Here is a 20585-nt window from a genome sequence, read left to right on the forward strand (position 1 = left end):
AGACAGACAGGATGTTTACATGTACAGTAAAAGGTGCATGGCCAGAAGAGATCTTAAGAAAGTAATTCTTAATGAAATTTCACAATCTTAAATCTTTACTGAAAGAAATGTATCATCTCCACTTTTCCAATCACTCTCCAGTCACAGCATACCCACGTCGAACTCCTATTATGTATAGTTTAAAAGAGTGATAAATGCTTTATTTTTAAAATAAGCAATATAATCTGTCATCAAGCAATCATGATTCTACATGTCTGTGCAATAAAATGAGGTCCCCGTGTTTTCAAGGAATGAAGAAGGCTGAATAGCTATAGAAACTTTATTTTGCTTTGGAGATCATGCTCAGCTTCAGAAAGTGCTTTGAAGGAAAGGAAAATTAAGATAAATAAAGTAAATGGAAAATAGTCTAAAGCTTTAGTTGTGGTAGCAAAGGTCAGTTCTACCAGGATGTCTTTCTTGGTGACATGGTTGCGTTTTTGCTTTTGTTTCATTTTATGGAGATAATTACTAGCCTGAACTTCAGTAACCCTAGTAATGAAATTAAGTTACTACATAACTTGCAGGAGATGAAGTTTAGTAGCAGAGTTTAAACTTGGATGAAGGGCTGATTAAAGAGGAGACAACAGATTGTATCAGAAAAGCTCTGGAGACAGGTATCTACTGGGTATCCTTAAGAATTATTCTTGGGACATGTCTAATTAAATATTTTCATTAAGGGTCTTTGCATAGGTGTTTCTCACAGTGACAATGGAGAGATGAGAGAGTGAAAGGAAGAGAAAGGTTTGGATGGTATTTGAGTAGAATTGGAGGATGGTAAGAAATGGAATAAAACTTAAAATTGTGGAGGATGCGAAAGTACATACTTACTCTGTTTTAATCTGGAAGAACAGGGGAGCCCTTGTGTATATCCAGAAAATAAGGATACACTGTGCAGAAAATTCCAGTAGCGATAAAGCATTAATATCATTTACAATACACTGCTTAGTCCTTGAAAGGAACACTGTGTATAGTTCTGGTCCCCAGTTTAATGGAATATGGATATTAACTGGATGGATATAATAAAAGGAAAATCAGGGAAATATGCTCGTTTATGAGACAGGGCTAAGAGAGTTGAATGAATCAAAATAATCTGTGACATGGTATATGCATTGGAAAAGACAATATCTAACTGGGAAGAAGCTACCTTAATGGAAAGAACGATGCTAGCACAACTTATACAAATAGTAGGAATGATAAAGCCTGAGTTTAGGCTGAACATTTAGAAGCAGTTTTCATAAATATCAGAGGGATGAAGGAGCAACCTCCAAGCGGCACAAAGGGCCCTGCTGCCTCCCTGGGGCTTCATATGTCACCAGAGGGCTGTGGCATGGCACACATGGGAATAGAAACATCACATGACCCTATAGGTTCTAATGGATACGAAATCTGCTTATAGCTATCACTGGTGTCATTCACTCCTATTAATTTCCTAGTTGCTTATTAATTAATAAATCACAGGCAAGTTAGGTCTCGTTACAACCCATATCTTTGTGGAGAAATTTGATTTATGCTGTGTCTCTATTGAAATCTTCAGCTGCCTGCAAGAAAAGGGACCTGGTATCCTAAGCAGTGAGGATGAACAGTTCTACTGGTCTGCTGATCTGTGCCTGCTGACTGCAGAGGGTCTAGTGACAGCTCACAGCAGTGAGTCTTTCGAAAGCAGCTGTGTCTGGTGCTTCCCCTTCCTGGGCTGAGTGACTCAGCAGCACCCAGTTGTTAGGAATGGCATGACATGGGTTTTCTGCCCTTGCAGAAGCAGGGTTTGAACCCAGCTGGCAGGGAACTGGTGTGTGTGTGCAGCACAGCTGGACTCGGTGCTTCTTGGTCCAGTGGCTGGCATAGCTATGCTGATCTCTCCCCTGTCAGCAGTGCTCTGCATATAATGTCATTATTACAGTCCCCTTTCAGGAAGGGAAATACCTCAAGAGATGTCCATGGCCTCTTAAAGTACACATTCATGAAGGCATTTGGTGCTAAGGTAAGGTGGTCAGAGGAAGCATCCATTTTTTAAATCCTACATGAGTGAATCAGTTTGAGAAATACCACAGAGTTTTCAGGAATATTTGTAAGATTGCGAAATCAAAACATTTCCTGCAATTAGAAGGCACTCAGGAAGCATATGTTATATGTCAAAGCCATAACTTTTGACCTCTTAGCCCTCTTGAGCAAGAGATTCCCAGGGTATTAAATTGTCTTTATTGCTCTGTCATATATTTGTAGCACGTGTTCAATAGTAAATATCTTATCTCATAACAGAACTAAATAAAATACTGTGCTTTCCCAAATAAAAAAAATAAATTTAAAAAAAACAAAAAAAAGAGAGGGAAAAATCCTAACAAATACCAACAACTAAACAAAAAAACCAACAAAAACCCAAACCCAAACAACCAAACAAAATCCTTTTCTATTTTCTTTAACAAGACAGGAGCATGACCCTAGATGAAAAACCTCTGGCTGAAGAATTCAAGACTCTGTTTTTAGTCATGATATTGTACCACAGAGGATAAAGTACATTTTTAAGTCACTGATAAATATGCTGACTAACTTTATTTAGGGACACACTGTTACATGATAGTGCTGAGAAATAATTAATGCACTAACTTGGGCAGTTGTCATTGCGGAACATAACGCTCCACATCCCCACGTAATTCCCCCACCCCCACCCTTTTCTTCCAGCCAATTGGTGAACAAGGAAAGAAATGTTTCCCATCATAGTAAGGAAATAGTTACAGTATCTGGGTTATGTGATGATAAACTCCTGTGGAAATTGAGACGGGATTGTTTTTCACTCACAGTGTTATACATATCTATAAAATGTATTGATTCTCTGTTCTTCTGAAGCACTCCTAGCACTTCCTAGCTCACTGTGTCTTTAGCATTGGGATGTTCATTACACAATTAAAGGTGTACTTATTCATCTGGTCAAAAAACTTATTTCCTCTGTTTAAATTCAAGCTGATGACATATATTCCTTGAAAATAAGTGAGGAAGAAATGGCATTGGCTTCATAGGGAGACTCCTGTAAGCATTTACATGATTAGGAGTGTTTTCTTGTTAAGGGGTCTGTGCATTATCACAGGAGGCTTTATGGGAGACAGTGGTAGGCACTGTTCATGCTCAGGGAGAGATTGGGAATTGGTGTGCAATGCTCTACCACCCCTCTCCTGCAGTACAGTCTCACCTTTAAGTACTTCAGGTAGACTTAAGGTGGCATCAAGAGGCCATCTAATATATATTTATATAAATATACATGTTATATATATGTGTGTGTGAATATACAGTGCTGGGGGGTGCAGGGGGAAAGGCAGTGGTAGGAGGTGCTTTAAGGGAGTTCAAAGTTTATGCAACCCAGTAGTTTCCAGCATTGCTCAATATGCAAGCACCTACAGTAGTTCTAAGGGAGGTGGGGTATAGATCTCTCTAGTAAGTGTAAGCCTGCTTTTCATTATTTAGCTTTCATGGGCGTGAAAATAGTCCAGGGTCTCCCAGGGTGGTGTTGAGCACAAATTGAAAATCTCTGGTTGAGGAAGCGCATTAAATGATGCCTTAGAATGAATGAGATAATCCACTTTTGCAGTAATAACCACAGACACCTAATAGCATCTCTTTACTAAAAGCAGGCAAAAAATAAGTTTCCAGTGCTCTGTCTGAGAGATGTGCACTTTTAGTCACTGCTTCTGAAATCCTGCTGCCTCTCCCATAAGTTGTCACATAATGGCCACAGTGAAATGCTTTCCAAGAAGAGATAGCCTTCCAGTTCTGTGGTATAGCGTTTGATTACTTATGGTCAAGTTTGAATCTAAAAAACTGCTTAAAACCAAAATGAATGGGGTAAGGCTTTAAGGCAGAATTTTCAAAAGCAGCAGTATCACCATCAGGGCTTCAGCAGCTTCATCTTTACATGGTCACTGATCTAGACCAGTGCAGATTTTCCACTTGATGAGTTTTATATTCCGAAAGTGTAAAACTTAATTTTCCCTTCCTGATGGAAAGCCAAATTTTTAAATAAATGCACTTGAATGGAAAAAGAAGGACAGACAGTTTTTCATGCTTGAAGGCATACGTCATTAGGAACAGGTAAGAATATTTTGGTGTTTATGAGCATCCCCCCATTTTTGGGTTGGATTAATTCCTCACAAAAGATCACCCTTAATCAGGAGGTTTCAGAAGGCCAGTATTTTGCTGTGTGCCAGCATCTGGCAGAGTACATCAGTCACATCCTGTGAGGTGCAGTTGCAAGTTGTGGGACTCCTCCTTGGAACAATGGGCTCCAACATGCGGAGGAAAAAGCAACAGCCTAAACTACCACATTGGAGTTACTCTGAGACTCACTTTTTCTTTCCTGAGCTGTGTTAGTAGCACATTATCTGGAATAGATGCACACTGACAGAGCTTTTTCCCACAAGTATAAACTGCATTGCTATTTATTGGGAGAGTTCAGTAAAGCATAGCAGAAACTTTCCATAGACAGTTTTGAGACTTTTAATGGAAACTTATTTTGGCAAAGCTCTGAAAGAACTCAGTAATTTCACTTATGAGATCCAAGAGCTAAAAAACACAAACCCCTTCTATAAGGCACTGTCTCGTAAAAGCAAACCTGGTGACAGCAGAGACATCCTGTAGCTGTATAACATAGCCAGATCAGAAGCTCAGTTTTCCCAAGGGGTTGCTTAACTCCTGTACCAGAACCTTTGGGGATCTTGTAAGCTGAATGTGGCTGTAATGCATCTACCAGCAGCTGTTTTCTGTCCCTTTTAAGCCCATCTTTCTTTTTTTTTTTTTTTTTTTTTTCTTTTACCACTATTATTTTTAACACCGTTTTGCATTCTCCTTAAAAATTACGATACTGCTCCAAGGTACTGCAGCCCAGTGCAACTAAGTGAAGTCAATGCCCTCATGCGACACTGATACCAACACAGTGATGTTGCATTTGGGGCAAAATGAGGGCTCTTGTTCCTTTAGAATGTTGCTTCATGAAAGCATAGTAGGTCTTCAAAATTTTACTTCTTAGTGGCAAAATTCCATCTTTGTTTGAGCAGTGCTGATCCATCTTAAAGAGAGGATTTTCAATAGCCAATGCCGATGGCCACCTCCCACTGGCATGCTGTATGATTTACATGCCAAACTCCTATTCCAACTTCGGAAAATCTGGCTAAATCTTTTGAAGTTTTGTAATGCAGACCTTTAGTCCTAGTACTGAGAACAGGATTGTTTTGTTTTATTTTTCCAAAACTGGCTATACAATCCAATGAACTACTGCACAGTCTCGCATTCAACACTGCAAAGTTCCTTTCCTAGCCCATGGAAGAAATAATTTTATTTGTTCATGATGAGTATTTGTTTCCATATTTTGGGAGGTGAGGATAAAGGCAACACAGAGCTGCTACAACACGAAGCTGCTAACACACAAAGCTGCTCTGTTCTCTGGGGCTGGTAGCATTTCATCGCTTGCAGCAAGGCGGTTTACTGGGCTCACAAGAGCTGCTGCAGCTCCTCCATGAAATGATAGATAGTGATTGAAGACTGGCAAATGCATCAAAGGCAGCCAAACAGACCTATGGCTTTAAACACTTGGTAGGTGTCGTTTTTCCCAGATAAGGTGGCTCTGGTTTTAGTAAGGCTTATCAGAAGATACTTCACAAGGCAGGGAGCAGCTTCACAACGGAGTGGGAGAGTTGGCTGTGTGATGTGTCCATTTGCTCAGAAGGTGACCATTTTGCAATTTTGGAAACTTTCTGGGATGCAGTGGACAAGGCCAGATCTTTCCGAAGTTAATTTCATTTTCTGGAAAACGAAGTGTGATTTTTAATTTTTTTTTTCAGTTGAGATACATAAATACCTGCCTCACTTAATCTTTTTCCTCTCATAGTGTTACATCTCCATAAAAGTTCTTGGAAGATTCAAGCATGCAAATTCTTGAAGTGATGGATCTCAAATCTTAACATTGCATGCCTCTAATATCTTCTGAGGTTGCACTCCACCAATCCTTCCTTTCTTTGAATTTCCACCAAAGATATGGGCTAGAGAAAAATTTGGCATCTCCAAGCAATGTACCAGAAATAAACTAGAATGTGATTTAAATTGTCTTGCTGTTCACGAAACTTCTTCCCACATAAAGCTGAAGTCAAGGAAGTGGGTTTCTTAGGCAAGTGTAGTTGTATTTTGGAAGATGTAAGGCATCCTAGCAGCACTGGAGTAACAAACATGCACTGTTATGCACTTGGCAGATGAGCAGGGCTAACTCTCCTGCAGCATTGCAGAGATGCCTCACGGCAGCAATGCTGATGCTGGAGCTTGCACTGGGATGTTCCTAGCTCTGTTTCCCTTCCTTTTCTTCTAGGAAACAAAAAAAGCCAAAGACCCATGTACAGCAGTGAGTTTCCAAATTGTAATATAGTAAAAAGTAAAAGCTGATTATTTCTAGTCAGAGTGGGGAAAAAAAAAAATCAAAACCAAACCTATTGGGTGGCAAAAATTCCTCCATTCATCAAAATACTTGAGTGCAATTTTTTGCAGAAGAAACATTACAGGAACAGAGGAGCAGATGGGAACAGGAGCAAGTGAGATCAGATCTACAATCAAGCCTCTCTGGCTTTCATGTCTCTTCATGTATTTTGCTGCATTAGTAAAAAGTTTCTGGCATTTTTTCCCCCCTCAAGACACTTTTGGCAAAGATAAGTACAGTCCAACCGTCTGCTACTGATAACACTTTCGCATTCTGTGCTGGAGCTTAGGTTGTAGCTGATTTACCAGCTTTTTGTATACAAGGGGACGTTTATTCCCCTTGTTCTCTGAACTGGTGGGGCAGTTTCTTTCTGGCAGTTTTTTCTGCAGGGGTGGAATGTGTTAAAGCAGGTTAGTGTCATTAATGTAAGGGCAGATTTTCTTTTAATTCTTATCTGCATGTCATCTTCTGGATTTTCATATTTGCATGCAGGAGTTGACATGTTTGATAAAGCTGTGTGTTGTTTTTCCTGTCTTGTTGCTTGGAAAAGGTCCTTGGGGAAGACCATCCCTCAAACATTAGGGACAAAGGAGTTGCAGCTGCTGTCATCTTTATTATGACTTTAATCTGTTCACAATTTAACAATCACTAATTCTGAGTATATGTGAAATAATAATTTGACCTAAAAAGACACATATGTCAATACAAGGCACAGCCTTTTGATAAATGTGAGGTTTTGTTCTTTTCAGGAAAAAAAGTCTCACCTACCCATTTTCAGTATTTGTTTTATTAACATTTTCAAAGACAATAAATTTTTTTTAAAAACCAAAAAAAACCCACAAACAAACCTTAGAAGTTTTTTTCTCTGTGACCTGCATGAATGAACATAATGATCATAGAAGTCTAAGAGTGTTAGCAGAGCTTTATCCAGTATTACATTATATTTCTGGAGTTCAGGTTGCAGATTTTCTGGGGTCCCTACTAAGCCATGCAGCATTTGCTTTGCTGAAAAAGGTGAAAGGACACGAGGAAGGAACCTTGCAAATCATGAGATAGAGAGGGAACTTCTTCAGAGTTTGAACAGCATGAAACATACTGTAATCATGCATTTCAAATACCTTTTATAGTGTTCAAACTTGTTTACATGTCTTCACAGAACTGAACTCTGGCATTAACTGTGACTGAGATTCCCTATTGCTAAATAAGACCAGCTATGAAAGCAGTCCACTTGCTATAACATGCAACATTTATAGTAACAACGACTAAATTCAATGTTTTTTCTTCCCAGACTTTGAAGATAAATTGTTCTTCATCTTCAAAACTTACCCAGGTGCTGCTAAATCATTTTGTGGCTTTTTAGTTGGGCTTTCAGAATGTAATTGTAGTTCTCCTCCTTCCAGAATAAGGGTGGTTGAAAGTCTATTTACCTCATTTATTAAATTTCACACAGTTAAATTAAGTGAAATAAGTACTTGATTCAGATCCCATTAGTTTCAATAGCAGTCTTTCCACTGAGTTTTAGTCAAGCCTTAAATGAAGATCAGAAGATGATCCTTATTTACATCTAATATGCTCTTCAGCTATGCCTTTTAAACTTCAATATTACCAGAGGCTCTTCAAACCCAGCAGCGTGTATTAACTTGCTTGCTTGTCAACATGCACAAATATCCAAATTTTGTCTGGAAGCCCTAGAGTAATTGTTAGCATTTATTCCCATGAATGCACAGTTGTTGAAAACAAACTTTTAAAGCTTTTTATCAGCTTGCATTTGTTCTTTGTAGTCAGTTGACAGGACATTTGCTACAGTAGTAACTTAACAGTACCTCTTATTGTTTGAAGCAGTAAATACTGTTTATCTTAGCCCTGTCTGCAGTTTTTGTCTTGTTTTAGTCTTGCTCAAGAAGGTGACCTCATTCTTAAGGGACAAGATGTCCCGTAGGGAACTTTGATGCATAGATCTTTCTGTAGCTTTCCACTTTGACTCCATAGGAGGCTGGAACTTACTGTAGACCAGCCTGGGAGGAAATGTCGGGAGTGATGCAGCTGTGCAGGCCCAGAGGCTGGGGCAGCATTCACCCTGGGTGCTGGCAGCACTTCCCACATCCTCAGTGGGCAGAACCACACACAGAAGTAGATGGGGTTATCGTGGAAGTGGGTAAGTGTACTGCAAGACAGCAAATGAAGCTTGTGTGGTTGCTGTTGTGTTTCAGCAGTACTCCACATACATTACATCTCTAGAGATGTCTGTTTGCTTATCTGGGAGAGCTACATATGTATATATATGTGTGTGTGTGTGTGTGTGTGTATGTGTAATCTTGTATTTATTGGTGAAAAAAATAATCATGTGTTGTATTTGTAATAACAAGCTTTTACTGCTCTACTTGGAATCAGCTGTAAGTGGTTTCTCTTGTCCTTTTTGAGCCAGTGTGTGAGTGCTCACATAGAATTTACACCTCAGGGAATTCAGAAATACATGCATGAGAACCACAGCTTACTTCAACATAAGACTTGATTTAATATAAATAAAGAAAAACATATGACTTTTTTTTATTGGAAGGCACAAATTGAAATATGCAATTGCAGTGTCTCAAGAAATCCCACATGCTAAAATGTTCACAGCATAGTTTAATGCCTTTAACTCTCTTTTCTCAAGTTAACTCATTTTGAAACAATTTTAAACAATTCAGTGCTGATGTAACTAGCAACTGATCCCATATTTTCATGGCCACACATCTTCAGTTTCTTTTTATTGTGCTATAAAATCCTTCTGCTTCATAAATGTTGCCAGAACAAACAACAATGAAGAATGTAGGGTTTTTTAAACCATGGAACACAAGCTTATTTATCCATTGTCATCTACTTGTTTTCCCAAATATTTTGGTGTAGATCTTGAGGTGCCACAGCCCTGCCAGACATGTGTCACCCACCAGATTCAAGCCTTGGTGAGCTATGCCCATCGTTGGAGGTCTCTTGGCTGCTTGTTGCTGTGCTCTGTGCAGGCTTTTTACACCACTTGCAACAACATGGTAATACAAACTTCACCATGGATGCCAGGAGAACCATTTCATTTCTGTGAGCTGTTTCCCAGGGCCTGAACTTCACATGAATGGAGCTGTGTGACAGTCCTTCTCACATGCCAGAGCTCTGCCCAGCAGATGCACACAGTTTTTTTGCAATGAATATAGCAGCTATGCTGGTGTATGAAGCTGGAGGGTGGAAGGACAGTAGCCATGGACTTTTAGCCAGGGCTTGTGCTACCTGGTAGACCCATCTTTGGGGTAAACAAGCCACTGGAGCACACAGAGCTGCTGGGACTGACTCCAGAGTCTATTGGTCCTTGCATGGTCTTGTTTGGGTACACACAGTACAGTGCAAGACAAACTTACTTTGGTCAGTATGTGGATTTTACACAGCATGAAGATCCCTGTTCTAAAACACAGGCATGGACAGTGCTTTCTCTTGGATGACCCAGACTAAGTGGGATGCAGAACTTCCATCCAGTATAACCAATATACAGCCAATTCTGTCTTTCCCCTACTCCTTAATTTCCTCCTCAGTGGTTCCCAAAATTCCTTTCCATAGCAGTCAGTGGTATTTCCCTGTGTTGTACACCACTTGGATGTCTAAGTTGCAGTTGGCATTTCGTCTTGAAGAGCCCCATTTTGCACTCTAAAGCATCTAGCTTCATTTGCTCTGTTGTGTGTAGGGAACAATGAGTCTAAAAAGAGCAAGCTAGGGCATGAACTCATCACTTTGCCCATCCTGATATTGATATATTTGTAGAGCCAAGCTCATCACCCTGGTCCATTGGGCTCACATGGAAGAATTTTATGGGGAGACCTCAGAGACCATGCTGACTTCACATAGCACAGTCGGTCTGGCTTAAGTTTCTATAAATATGGTTAAAATATTTATAGAAATATGGAGGAAGGTACCTCTGTGGTTTTCTGCACAAAATTTGTTAGTTGCGTCTAATATTTATAAACTATTATAAACTATTTATAAACTATTCATTATCTTGGTGTATATATGTGCGAGACATTTGCATAGTGGCTGAAAAATATGAAGTTCCTTTATTCTTGGTTTTTCCTCACTAATAGATTTTAGAAGCAACTCATAATTTAAGTTCACTGGTGACTGTACTTGCAATAGATCTGGCCTTTTGACCTTGAGCAATAGCTCAAAAGAGAAAGCCCCATGCAAGCTTATTACCTTTGTAGCAGCCTCTCCAGAGGGTGCCAATGGGAAGAATAACCCAACAGCAGCTCCTCGGCTGCTGGGGAGGACATCTTGAGCAGCTTGACTTTCCAGCCATCATTGTCAATAAATAGCCTGCAAAAGTCAAGGCAAAATACTAATGCACTACCCACTGGCCATGTGTCAGGGATGTGGGCTAAAATGTAGCTTGGAGAAGGGCTGAAGCCTGAGGGGAGCATCCTGGTAGCACTGGCAGTGGGAGCTGCCCCAGGTGGCACTTGCTTTGAAGGGGCAGGAGAGCCCTCCAGTGCAGAGGCCACCACCCTCTCATGGCATGCCAGGGCACCACCAGGGATTAATGCCAGTGCCTGCATCCCTTCCTTCAGCATTTTGTCACTGATGGACCCAGTGGATCCTGGTTTCTCTCTCTGGTCACCTCATATTATTCTCAAGTATTTTTCAGGGCAATTGCATTCCAGGACCTCATTTTCTGTCTCCTATGTGTTTTGCAGTCTTTGATGTAACACCTTGCCTTTGGCTATAGTGCATGTAATGTTGTTCAGGGAGCTTATTTTCCTAAATTATACAAACCAGCCTGTGCAGGTCATCTGTCCCTCTTTGTTATTTAGAACTCCAGCAATGCTTGTGTCATCTGCAGGAATCCTCAGCAGTGATTTGAAGTCTTCTTAGAGATCACTGACAAAACCATGTGAAGAAAACTGAGCTAAACTCAGGTTATCTTTCAGTACCTCAGTGGAAATACCCTCTTTCAAAATTCATCTATTATTCACCTTTGGAAATCACCTTTTCCCCAAACTGTAGAAAATGGCAAGGTGACAATTCCTGTTTCTTTGACATTTTTCTGGTATTTACAGAAAATACCTGCCTCAACCACAGTTTTATCCTAAGACATTCAGAGGGCAAAGCTTAAATCTGGGCTATTCCATCCTGTCCATGTACTTGCTCCAAATTAATACTGGCATCAGCAAGAGAAGAATTTAATCCCTCATCCAGTTCACATTGAAACCAGTGGAAAGACTGATTTTAGCACATCCCGGTCTGGCCTTAATCTCTGGAGGATTAATAAACATACATGCAGAATTAAATAATGGCAACGAAGAAGAAAAAATAGAAATATTAGTAAATGATCTTGGGGAGGAAAAAAAAAGTGCTCTGGGGAATTAATAGGGTTGAATCCCTTGTTGTCAGAAATACTGTGACTTCGGTGAGATCTTCATCCAGGAGCCAGTTGATTTGTATGTGATTATTTGTTCTTTTGGGCAAAGGCACTCACCATCAATCAGACCATCTGTCATGATGCCTCCATCCTTTGCAATTTAGGATGTGATTTTTGACAGGGCAGGTCTTCACTCCTAATTTGAGTTAGGAAGGGAAACCTAAAATTGCATTTATCTGGAAAAGTTGTTTTTGTCAAGTAAATAGAAATAAGAAACCATCTGGGAAAGCTTTCCCTCAAGGCATATTGTTTTTTTCCACTAGGGTGTTAGTTTTGGTAATTTTTGCAATTAAATTTTCCATCTAAGTATTTTTAAGAACTCTGTCATTGTTTTGGTCCCAATGTGTCTAAAACTTGGAATTAATCTCAGCAACTGCATTACTCTAAACCACACTGTTTGAGCAAGAACGTACTAAAGCCACATGAGGTTGTTTTTCACAATGTTTTAAATTAAAGTATTTGGATATGTGCAAAAATCATTATCTTCTGCAGAAGATTTTCCTGTGCCTGAATGTTGCTGTCATTAAGCTGAAAATGGACTTTTTAGGCATTGTATGGGTTTGCAAGCACTGTTCTTGAGAGAAAACACGTGCCAACATGTGAGCACTGTTTGTACTCCTCACCTGTTTCCTAGCTTTCCTTTTCATAACTTCCAATGGTGCATTGCAGGAGATTTGGTTTTCCTTTTGTGCCACATGAACGTTCCTTCCTCTTGAAATTCTTACTCAGTGTGTTAAACACACTCAATCAAGCAATACTGAAATTTCTCCATCCCATCTCTCTCTAGAGTTGAAGAACTGGTGAATATAAGAAATATTTCTATTTAAGTGATTGATTACATGAAATGTAATGGTACTTATTCCAACCTCGGATATTTCGTACCCCGTTTTCTTTAGGGAAAACATTGCATGGTTCTTTCTCTTTCTAATAGGTTAGTCGTGATGACAAATGTTGTGTCTGTTCTAGTACTTTGTTATAAGTTTAAATATCATTATTTTGATCATTTGATAGCTAGTAAGCTGCACTTTGCTGATTTCCACTGGAGGTTATGTGGATCCATTTGATAGCTATAAGGGTATGCTTTGAAGCTGGTAAAAAAATACCTGTTATAGAGGACCTGCCCTTAGAGCTGATGTGCATATTTGTGCTTGAATGACAAGCATCTTCATTTAATTTCTGACAGTCGATTAGATGAAGGTTCTCATAAAGGGGAAACAGTTTTTCTTCCAGGGAAGATCATGGAGGTGCAGGCTATGGCTAGGATCCCCTCTGTATTGTGCAGGAGGGACCCAGGAGATACGAGGGGCAAGGGTTGGGATGGTGTGATTGCTTATACAGACCCAAACTGAGAAATATTTCCGATAAAGTTATTCCAGTTCACTTGAAATGTTTCCCCCCCAAACTCTGATAAAGATGTATTGGGTGTGGGCAGCACTGATGGTAGCACACCCAGTAGCATTATCTCCCCAGGCATTCAGTGGCAGCTTTGTATTCCAGCCAAGCACCCAGCAAGGTACTGCTCTTCCATGAAGTACCCCAAAACAATCAAATTACTGCTAACGAGTGAGGAGACAGGAACATTTATAACTGCACTGTCAGATTAAACAAATATCCCTCATCTACAAGTTTTGTGCTATTGTCAGTAATTGCTACAGAAACCACTTTATTTAATCTGAGCTTGTATGGATTTGGGAAAATATTGTTGCTTAGCATTACAGCTGTAAAGATGCCTTCTGTCTCCCTACCATCACTTGGGAAAAAATGCCATTTAGGAAATGCTTTAGTTTCACGCTACTACTTCAGGCCGCACAAGAAAAAAATAGCCAAGGAGCAAAGGGTTGCAGAGGATGAACCAGTTTGCATCACCTAGAAATACTCCTGTAAGCCAAAGTTTGAGGCAGAGAAGGGGAGGAAGAAGCATGTCTGTGGACACACAGAAGGCTTTAGTAGCCAGGACAGCCAACTCTGGACCTTTCATAAGCACTAAATTTAATAAGTTTGCATTTATCAGTATAGTGTGTCTCTTTCCTGAGCCCATTGATTGCTGCTGCCTTATACAGTACCTGACATTTGGGTCCTTTCAGCAGTATCTAAATTTTTGTTAGGCTGTCTGTTGAGGTCATGCTGCAACTGATTCAAGATCAACATCACTTTGGCATTTAGGAGTTGCAGCATATGGGACAAAATCTATATCACACAGAATTTAAATGCTTCATGGTGGTAATGCCATTATACTGCCCTGCAGAATTCTGTGTGGCCCCATGTCACAGGAGTGGTGGCTGGGACACTAAGTGTCCAGGAGATCACCCTGGCTGGGGTCAGAGAACTCTGCACTCCCAGCATGCAGCCCTACTCTCTGCACTGCCACAGACAGCAGCCTCTTGGGACGTGCCCTCTGTGTCAAAACTTTCCAGACTGGTTGTTTTTTTGTTATATTAACAACACAGATAAAAGCAAAGCTTTCATCTTTCAGGGATCAGCTCATGCCCTGAAGTTCAGTTCTGGATCCTGGCTTTTCCACTGGTCAGGGATGTTCTCACCCTGAATGTTTTACTCTCCTTTTTAGCTAAAATGTGTAAGTGTCCACACAGAACATATATTATGGTACATGCTACTACAGCTTCCAGCAGTACCATGCAAGTGTCCATGCCTACCACTGACTCCTAAACCTGGATAGTGCTGGCTTTGCTACACATCGAAACAAAATTATGTAGTGAATGTTTTGTTTGTGACATCAGAATCTGTCCTTTAGAGGACAAATAGGTTGAGTTCAATAGAGGTTAAATCATAATAAATTCCATCTACTCAAGCATGCACATCCCACTTAAAACTCTGCAGAGCAAGGCGAGCACCTCATTGTCTGTGCTTTAGCCTCTGGCCAGAGTGGCATTCACTCTGTGATATTATATACAGATAATTATAGCGTGTATCTTTTTAGAACACCATTTCCATAAGCAAAGAAATTGCAGGAATGATGTTATTCATCAGATACAAGCAGGCCATTTTCTTTTCAAATGTTCTAGTTGGAAATTTATTCTGTGCCTTTGCCTGAGTTCAGTAATACTGCTGCAGGGATTTACCTTGTTTTGTTTGCTTTGGGTTTTATTTGCTCAGCATATACTGCTTATGACCCAGGTTTTCATTTGGTAAATACTGGTGTGATGAAGTTCACTCTGTGGGTGTACTTAGATCCCTTGTATCTCTTTGCACAAACAAAAATTTGTGCATGAGGGAAAAAGCTCCACTGTGGTGTTCTGACTGATACCCCTACAGCCACATACAGTTGATTTCTTAACAAAAGCAGCCTTTTTTCTTCCACTCTCCAGATCATAACTAACATCTCATCTGCAGCTACTGGTTACTGGATGGAGGATGTGATGAGGGGATCAGTGGTTTGGCATGTAGCTTAAGATATCTTTGGTAGAGAGCTATCAAAGTGCTCTCTGCTCACAGTACAGGGGAAAAAAGTAGGTCCTGGGGGACCAAGCTGAAGCCTTTTCATTGCTTGTTATGTCTGGGTTTCCCTCTGCAGCTTCACAAGCAGGGAAGCTCCTTCTCTTGACTATTTGCTTCTGCCTCCTTGGTGTCTTCTGAGCTTTTTCCAATGCATGGAGCACCATGGTGAACCAAACCAACAAGCTTTCCTGAATTAAAAATATCCTATGTCCAATTATTTATTTATTGTCCTATATTATTTGTAGCTTGGATCAGCTCTTTGGCATGGTTTCCTGAGAGGTCCCATGGGAGAGGGAGAGGGAGAAGTGCAAGAGTAACCATGCCCTCTGACTGCTGCCTCAGCCTTGACCTAGTACACAGAGAAAAAAAAGACTGTCTTTCTCAAGACAGCTGACCCAAGTTCAGAGCTCCAACACTTGTCTGATCCCAAGAGAAGCACATTCACATGAATGCAGTTTGTCTTAGGGATTGTTTCAGCAAGCTGGGCTGTTTTGTTGTATGATCTGACTGGTGCCAAGCTGTGTAGAGTTGATCAAGGGCACAGGAGGTCAAGAGGATGCCACCAGAGAAAGCTCCTCCTTCCAGCTGTCCTTTGATTCAGGTGTAGCATAAACACTGCAGCTTTTGCATTGGGCCTGTCTTGAGTATCAGGGCAGATCTTTCCTGGTAACCTCAGAGATGTAACAAGTGCATCAAGTCATTTGTGGACCCTGAAGACCACAGCAAGATGACTTATATGTTTTTATTTCTGTGAGCAGTTTAAACTGCACCTGCTCCTGCACTGTGTTGGAGTGCTTTCCAAAATCACACTATTCTAAAGATCAGATATGAGATGCCTAAACTGAGCATCCAAGGTGAGGTTTTGAACAGTCTGAGGATCTATTATTACTGGTTTTTCTTTGGTTGTAGGATAACATTGCTTAAAATTCAAGATGTCCTCTGGGATGACTCCTTGATTTTTCCAGTCTATTCAAAGACTCTTCACCCCTGTCCCAAACAACATCACATTTTCCAATACAGACTAGCCATATGACAATATTTCTAACTTTAAAAATGTGACCACTCCACAGAATAAAAACCTGCCCGTGACCCTGATAATTTGTGGTCCTTGTACTTGAAGCAGACCAGAAATACAGAACTAAAGTGTGAACACAATGCAACAGTTAAGTTTGAAACTGGAACAGAAGCTGAAACAGAAAACCCCACTTAGAATTTCTAAAACAAATGTAAAGAAATTCAGAAATTCAAAATACATAAAAAGGGTCAAGCAGCTTAGATTATGTACTCACAGCTCTGTCACAGTGTTCCCATTTACCAGCAGTTGCCACTCTGGTTCCAAACACTGTAATATTTATCTAGATGTATAATGAGAAATAATTGAGGAATGTCAGTGAACCAGCCTTGCTTTAAACCTGGGTCCAGAGTATTTAATCTGTTATCACTGTAACTCCTAATGCTGATGATTGTACTGAGAAGTACCACATGTTCAATTAATAGTTTTGATGATTGGTAAGTGTGTTTTTATCACTGTCATTACATTGTTATTCCTACTAATAAAGCATCAGTTGTTCGGTAAATCTTCAACAGGTGTTGTCTTTTGTTACTAGAACTGAAACATATTTCCAGCTTTGTCAAGAATCTTTGTTACTTGGTTTGCAGCATCCCAGTTTGTGATTGGTGCTTCTATGAATTATAGTTTTACAGAAGTATAATTTCATGTATTCATTTCTCCAAGTTAAAAGAATACAATTCTTTTGATGCATTATGGAAAGCTCTACAGTCAGGCTAGGGTTGCATTATACAAACGATGAGATAACAGCCTCGTTTTGCTCCCACTGAAGAGCAAAGCAGAGCTGAAGAAGCCCTTGGAAGGGGTTGTGAAGTTTTTTACCACATTGCCTTCTATATCATTCTTCTTTACTTTATATTAACATAACTGAGAGATGTGTTCATTTGACCTCTGTAGGGATAGCCCAGGGAATGACTGTATGAGTACAGAATTTTTGAGGGTTGTGTCTGGTGATTTTATTCAGAGCAATTTTGCATTTTGGTCATTCATTGCAGTCAAATACAATGGTGATAACTTTTTTCAGTTTCTCTAGATTTAATAAAGCAGAATAATATAATTTCAGGAGAGGATTAATTTTTCCATCGTGCTGTTATAAATATTTGAAATCTCAGTGGTGCTCTGTGTGACACCTCTTCCTCCCCCACCAGGCAGAAGTAGATTTGAGTGCCAAAGATGAATCTGCCAGAAAATCTCCTGAATCTGTCATACTCCCAAAATGTCAGAGTGGCAAGAGATGTGTAAGCCCCGGAGGTTCAGTTAGACCTTAAAACCAGAATTTGTAGCTTAAGAGGTCCTTCAGGAAGCCCCCCTTCCCCCCTCTGAGCTTACAAGGAGACCCAATGCCCCTGAAAGTAATGTAAAATAGGTCTCAGAGGAATCACCTTTGGTGATACCTGGCAGCATGCCAGTTTCAGTAGTGTCCAGTAAAACTGTATCAGTGTCCACTCCTCAGAAACTGAGTTATGTCTGTGATACAGAAAACTTAGTGCTACCTATGTACAAAAGCTTTGTGTTGAAGCTTTTCTATAACAGAAAGTGATGGAGGGTTATTCCAGCTCTAAATTCTGGTACATCTCTGTCCCTGGGAAACACTGCATACTTCCTACACTATTGCCATTAGAGTCATGACAGATAATATTCTTGTTTCTTATAAAGCTGATGCTTAACTTCCTATGGTACTTTTAAAGATAAGTGAGCAACAAGTCTTTGCCCTGTAGTTATTCTTTCTTTCCTTCATGGAGCTTTCTCCTTTCCTCCACAGTTTGTCAAGGGACAAATAACAAGCTGACCCAACTGGGGCATGTGGAGGACCATTTCACCAGCCTGCAGAGGATGTACAACAATTGCGAAGTGGTACTCAGCAACCTGGAGATTACATATGTGGAGCACAATCGTGACCTCTCTTTCCTGAAGGTTAGTGTTTGTGGTCATTGGGGCCTTCTGCTTACAACAAATCCTACTCCATTTTTAAAGTGCAAAGGATCAGCTGCTGATAAAATTCTGTGTTGATCCAAAAACGTAGCTAGTTAACATCAGAGGAATTGCAGCCTATACTCTAAGCATACCTGTAGGCTGCAAGATGCACTCAACCCTACTATACAAATCAGGTACTCTGAGAAATAGCTTTTCAAGCACTTGCTGTCCTGTGCTGGGTGCCCTGTAGATGGGTTTCTTCTCATTTATAATTAGAATTACATGCTTACCTGTTACCTCACTTCTCAGAGAGCAAAAGGCTTTGTGGTGCTGTTGGGCGAAGCAAAGCACAAAGCGAGTGGCAGATTTTGAAGTGTGGGGGCCTTTTCCCTGCCCTCCAAACTGTGATCCCTACCCCTGCCATGGTGGTGAGTGCCTCTCCAGCCTGAAGTGCTCACACCCTCAGCAGGCAGGCAAATCCTGTGCAATAACTTCCCACATGGATTCTTGAAGTGATCTTCAAGATAATCCCCTGTGATTGACACATGGGCTACTCCCATCTCAACATTTGTTTTGTGCACAAGTTCATGGGCAAACTAAGGCAAGCTGAGGAGGGAGTGAACAGAGGATGGATATTAAAATGCAGCCATGGCATGGGGAGGAGCCATGGCTGACATGGGGACCTCCAGGTTCTCCACCAGCAAGTAACAAGCAAGATTAAAAAAATCTATGGTTTGAACATATGGATTACAAATATGATGACATTGCCATTCTTCTTTCCCAAAAACTACCTGATCACAGAGCTAAGAGTTCTGAGGAACATAACAAGTCTCTTGAAAATTTACTGGTAGTCTTCTTAGAAAAGGAAAATATCCTAAGTAGTAGCCTGAAGGATTTTCACTTGCAGTGATTTCTGTAGGGGATAGAAATCCATACATTTCACAGTGCAGGACAGGAATTAACCCACATGCAGGAACAGTACCTCACTTGTCTTTTTGTCCTGTAAAGATATATATTATTTAAAAGGCAGGAGGTTGCCTAGTCTTCCCCACTGATGAGCAAAGGAAGAGGTGCAGAAGAAACAATGTAAAAGCCTGAATCAGGCGGCATATGTGTGCTGCCAGTTGTTGAATGCTAGGCAAGTGTTTATGGGAAGCATCACGCTTAGTTGCCATTTCATGCATGCTTGCCCTTCTCTCCTGCATCCCCTAGTCAGCCCCACTTACCCTTACTAGGGGACAGAACAGGGGTATGCTGGACATTTGGAATGACCCCCTGGTAGCTGCTGAAAGGGTGAGTTTATACATGCTTAACTACCAAGGTTTTTCACATAGTCCCTTTTTCTTCCTAGATTTATTTATTTTTAAAGAGACTAAGTGGTCTGTCATTCCTTAAAATTGAAAGATGGTGGATTGGAGAAGTGGGAGGAGGACAGCAGTTACTGAAGAGTACTATGGATTAAGAGTACTATGGATTAAGCACCTTGTTTCTTCTGTTGTTCTCTCAGTCAATACAGGAGGTTGCAGGCTACGTGCTCATAGCACTTAACATGGTGGATGTCATTCCCCTTGAAAACCTCCAGATCATCCGAGGCAATGTGCTGTATGACAGCTCTTACGCCCTGGCAGTTTTATCCAACTACCACACGAATAAAACCCAGGGACTCCGACAGCTGCCAATGAAGCGGCTTTCAGGTGAGACACGGGCAAGAGGTGGAGGCACCTCCAAAGCCAACTTCAACTGTCAGCTTACTGGTGTCAAGATCTATTGGAGATTGCCTCTCAAAGTCATATGCCATGAAACCCCACTTTAAAAGCAAGGATCTGAATGTCTGGATGTTTTCTAATTGCTTTCCTGCTAGCCAGTCTTCTGCAAAAGACAAAGAAAATTCATCAAGATTCATCTTTGTTCCTGAAACTGGCATAGAAGCATCCACTTGTTATTTTTTATTATTTGATTCGAGTGCATACATATCAATATTTTCTGTTAGATCCTTGGGGGAACTGGTAATATGTGTGTCTCATGTGGTCTCTGGCTATGCACACCAGCAGTGCCTACTCTGCTGAGCATGGTGGGTCCTAGAGGTAGCACCAGGCAGAAAACTACACATAGTGGCATCTTCGTGGCATCCAAGAAAAGCTGACTCTCCTGAACCTGCCAGTCTGATCCTGGTGTTAGTTACACCATCAGGAGTGCTGATGCCCTGCAGATTGTTCCTTTCTGTCAGT

General features: G+C 40.6%; 1 protein-coding gene across 5 annotated transcripts in view; it reads left to right on the forward strand.

Moving 5' to 3' along the window:
- Positions 1-20585, forward strand: part of EGFR (epidermal growth factor receptor) — a gene marked incomplete at both ends in the record, with an annotated part of 150427 nt that overhangs the window by 89397 nt on the left and 40445 nt on the right. For 4 of the 5 annotated variants that reach the window (XM_083876660.1, XM_083876658.1, XM_083876657.1 and 1 more), the window contains 2 exons: positions 18206-18357; positions 19865-20051. In XM_083876660.1, coding sequence (XP_083732786.1) covers positions 18206-18357; positions 19865-20051 — 339 coding nt within the window. Of the gene's footprint in view, positions 1-597; positions 654-18205; positions 18358-19864; positions 20052-20585 lie in introns of those variants that run through there. The other variant, XM_083876661.1, reaches the window with a different exon arrangement.

The sequence above is a fragment of the Zosterops lateralis genome (genome assembly GCF_965231275.1).
Source record: "Zosterops lateralis genome assembly, chromosome: 1".
NCBI lineage: Eukaryota > Metazoa > Chordata > Aves > Passeriformes > Zosteropidae > Zosterops > Zosterops lateralis.